General features: G+C 49.1%; 1 protein-coding gene across 1 annotated transcript; it reads right to left on the minus strand.

Annotated features, from left to right (window-relative positions):
• Positions 1-2,129: 2,129 nt before the first annotated feature.
• On the minus strand, positions 2,130-2,978 carry LOC137083938 (keratin-associated protein 4-11-like). The gene has a single exon (XM_067449874.1). It carries the CDS (start codon positions 2,976-2,978, stop codon positions 2,130-2,132), a length of 849 nt encoding a protein of 282 aa, XP_067305975.1.
• Between the last annotated feature and the right edge of the window lie 414 nt (positions 2,979-3,392).

A 3,392-nucleotide genomic window follows, 5' to 3' on the forward strand; every position in this document is an offset into this window, starting at 1 on the left:
GGTGCAGGAGAAGTGAGAGATGCAGCGAGTGGTGCAGTAAGAGATGCATTGAGGGGTGCAGGAAAAGTGAGAGATGCAGTAAGAGATGCAGTGAGAGGTGCAGGAGTAGTGAGAGATGCAGCGAGAGGTGCAGTAAGACATGCATTGAGAGGTGCAGTAAGACATGCATTGAGAGGTAGACATGCATTGAGAGGTGCAGGAGAAGTGAGAGATGCAGCGAGAGGTGCAGTAAGACATGCATTGAGAGGTGCAGTAAGACATGCATTGAGAGGTAGACATGCATTGAGAGGTGCAGGAGAAGTGAGAGATGCAGCGAGAGATGCAGTAAGACATGCATTGAGAGGTGCAGTAAGACATACATTAAGAGGTGCAGGAGAAGTGAGAGATGCATTGAGAGGTGCAGGAGAAGTGAGCGATGCAATGAGAGATGCAGCAAGAGGAGCAGGAGAAGTGAGATATGTATTGAGAGGTGCAGGAGAAATGAGCGATGCAATGAGAGATGCAGCGAGAGGAGCAGGAGAAGTGAGAGATGCAGTTAGAGATGCAGTGAGAGGTGCAGGAGTAGTGAGATCTGCATTTAGAGGTGCAGGAGAAGTGAGAGATGCATTGAGAGGTGCAGGAGAAGTGAGAGATGCAGTAAGAGATGCAGTGAGAGGTGCAGGAGAAGTGAGAGATGCATTGAGAGGTGCAGGAGAAGTGAGAGATGCATTGAGAGGTGCAGGAGAAGTGAGAGATGCATTGAGAGGTGCAGGAGAAGAGAGATGCATTGAGAGGTGCAGGAGAAGTGAGATATGCAGTGAGAGGTGCAGGAGAAGTGAGAGATGCATTGAGAGGTGCAGGAGAAGTGAGATATGCATTGAGGGGTGCAGGAGAAGTGAGATATGCATTGAGGGGTGCAGGAGAAGTGAGAGATGCAGTGAGAGGTGCATTGAGAGGTAAGGAAAAGTGAGAGATGCATTGAGAGGTGCAGGAGAAGGGAGAGATGCATTGAGAGGTAAGGAGAAGTGAGAGATGCAGCGATAGGTGCAGTAAGAGATGCATTGAGAGGTGCAGGAGAAGTGAGAGATGCATTGAGAGGTGCAGGAGAAGTGAGAGATGCAGCGAGATGTGCAGTAAGAGATTAATTGAGAGGTGCAGGAGAAGTGAGAGATGCATTGAGAGGTGCAGTAAGAGATGCATTGAGAGGTGCAGGAGAAGTGAGAGATGCAGCGAGAGGTACAGTAAGAGATGCATTGAGAGGTGCAGGAGAAGTGAGAGATGCAGTAAGAGATGCAGTGAGAGGTGCAGGAGTAGTGAGAGATGCATTGAGATGTGAAAGATGTGTGTGCAGTGAAAGATGCAGAGAGAGGTTCAGTGAGAGTTGCAGGAGAAGTGAGAAATGCAGTGAAAGATGCAGTAAGAGATGCAGTGAGAGGTGCAGGAGAAGGGAGAGATGCAGTGATAGATGCATTGAGAGGTAAGGAGAAGTGAGAGATGCAGCGAGAGATGCAGTAGGAGATACAGTGAGAGGTGCAGGATAAGTGAGAGATGCAGTGACAGATGCATTGAGAGGTGCAGGAGAAGTGAGAGATGCAGTGAGAGGTGCTGCAAGAGATGCATTGAGGGGTGCAGGAGAAGTGAGAGATGCAGTGAGAGGTGCATTGAGAGGTGCAGGAGTAGTGGGAGATGCATTGAGAGGTGCAGGAGAAGTGAGAGATGCATTGAGAGGTGCATTGAGAGGTGCATTGACAGGTGCAGGAGTAGTGAGAGATGCATTGAGAGGTGCTGGAGAAGTGAGAGATGCAGTAAGACATGCATTGAGAGGTGCAGGAGAAGTGAGAGATGCATTGAGAGGTGCAGGAGAAGTGAGAGATGCAGCGAGTGGTGCAGTAAGAGATGCATTGAGGGGTGCAGGAAAAGTGAGAGATGCAGTAAGAGATGCAGTGAGAGGTGCAGGAGTAGTGAGAGATGCATTGAGAGGTGCAGGTGAAGTGAGAGAAGTATTGAGAGGTGCAGGAGAAGTGAGAGATGCATTGAGAGGTGCAGGAGAAGTGAGAGATGCATTGAGAGGTGCAGGAGAAGTGAGAGATGTATTGAGAGGGGCAGGAGAAGTGAGAGATGCATTGAGAGGTGCAGGTGAAGTGAGAGATTCAGTGAGAGGTGCAGGAGAAGTGACAGATGCATTGAGAGGTGCAGGAGAAATGAGAGAAGTATTGAGAGGTGCAGGAGAAGTGAGAGATGCATTGAGAGGTGCAGGTGAAGTGAGAGAAGTATTGAGAGGTGCAGGAGAAGTGAGAGATGCATTGAGAGGTGCAGGAGAAGTGAGAGATGCATTGAGAGGTGCAGGTGAAGTGAGAGAAGTATTGAGAGGTGCAGGAGAAGTGAGAGATGCAGTGAGAGGTGCAGTAAGAGATGCATTGAGAGGTGCAGGAGAAGTGACAGATGCATTGAGAGGTGCAGGAGAAGTGAGAGATGTATTGAGAGGGGCAGGAGAAGTGAGAGATGCATTGAGAGGTGCAGGAGAAGTGAGAGATTGAGTGAGAGGTGCAGGAGAAGTGACAGATGCATTGAGAGGTGCAGGAGAAATGAGAGAAGTATTGAGAGGTGCAGGAGAAGTGAGAGATGCATTGAGAGGTGCAGGTGAAGTGAGAGAAGTATTGAGAGGTGCAGGAGAAGTGAGAGATGCATTGAGAGATGCAGGAGAAGTGAGAGATGCATTGAGAGGTGCAGGTGAAGTGAGAGAAGTATTGAGAGGTGCAGGAGAAGTGAGAGATGCATTGAGAGGTGCAGTAAGAGATGCATTGAGAGGTGCAGGAGAAGTGAGAGATGCAGTGAGAGACGCAGTAAGAGGTGCAGGAGAAGTAAGAGATGCATTGAGAAGTGGAGGAGTAGTGAGAGATGCAGTGAGAGGTGCAGTAAGAGATGAATTGAGAGGTGCAGGAGAAGACACAGATGCATTGAGAGGTATGGAGAAGTGAGAGATCCCGTGAGAGATGCATTGAGAGGTGCAGGAGAAGTGAGAGACGCCTTGAGAAGTGGAGGAGAAGTGAGAGATGCAGTGAGAGGTGCCGGAGAAGTGAGATATGCATTGAGAGGTGCAGGAGAAGTGAGAGTTGCAGTGAAAGGTGCAGTAAGAGATGCATTGAGAGGTGGAGGAGTAGTGAGAGATTCAGTGAGAGGTGCAGTAAGAAATGCATTGAGAGGTGCAGGAGAAGTGACAGATGCATTGAGAGGTGCAGGAGAAGTGAGAGATGTATTGAGAGGGGCAGGAGAAGTGAGAGATGCAGCGAGAGGTGCAGTAAGAGATTAATTGAGAGGTGCAGGAGAAGTGAGACATGCATTGAGAGGTGCAGTAAGAGATGCATTGAGAGGTGCATTAAATGATGCATTGAGAGGTGCAGGAGAAGTGAGAG

The sequence above is a fragment of the Pseudorasbora parva genome, chromosome 7 (genome assembly GCF_024679245.1).
Source record: "Pseudorasbora parva isolate DD20220531a chromosome 7, ASM2467924v1, whole genome shotgun sequence".
In the NCBI taxonomy this organism is placed as follows: Eukaryota; Metazoa; Chordata; class Actinopteri; order Cypriniformes; family Gobionidae; genus Pseudorasbora; species Pseudorasbora parva.

Bases quoted from the DNA above. Each gene is read 5' to 3' on its own strand.
- LOC137083938 (XM_067449874.1), bottom strand. From the start codon at position 2,978: ATGCATCTCTCACGGGATCTCTCACTTCTCCATACCTCTCAATGCATC.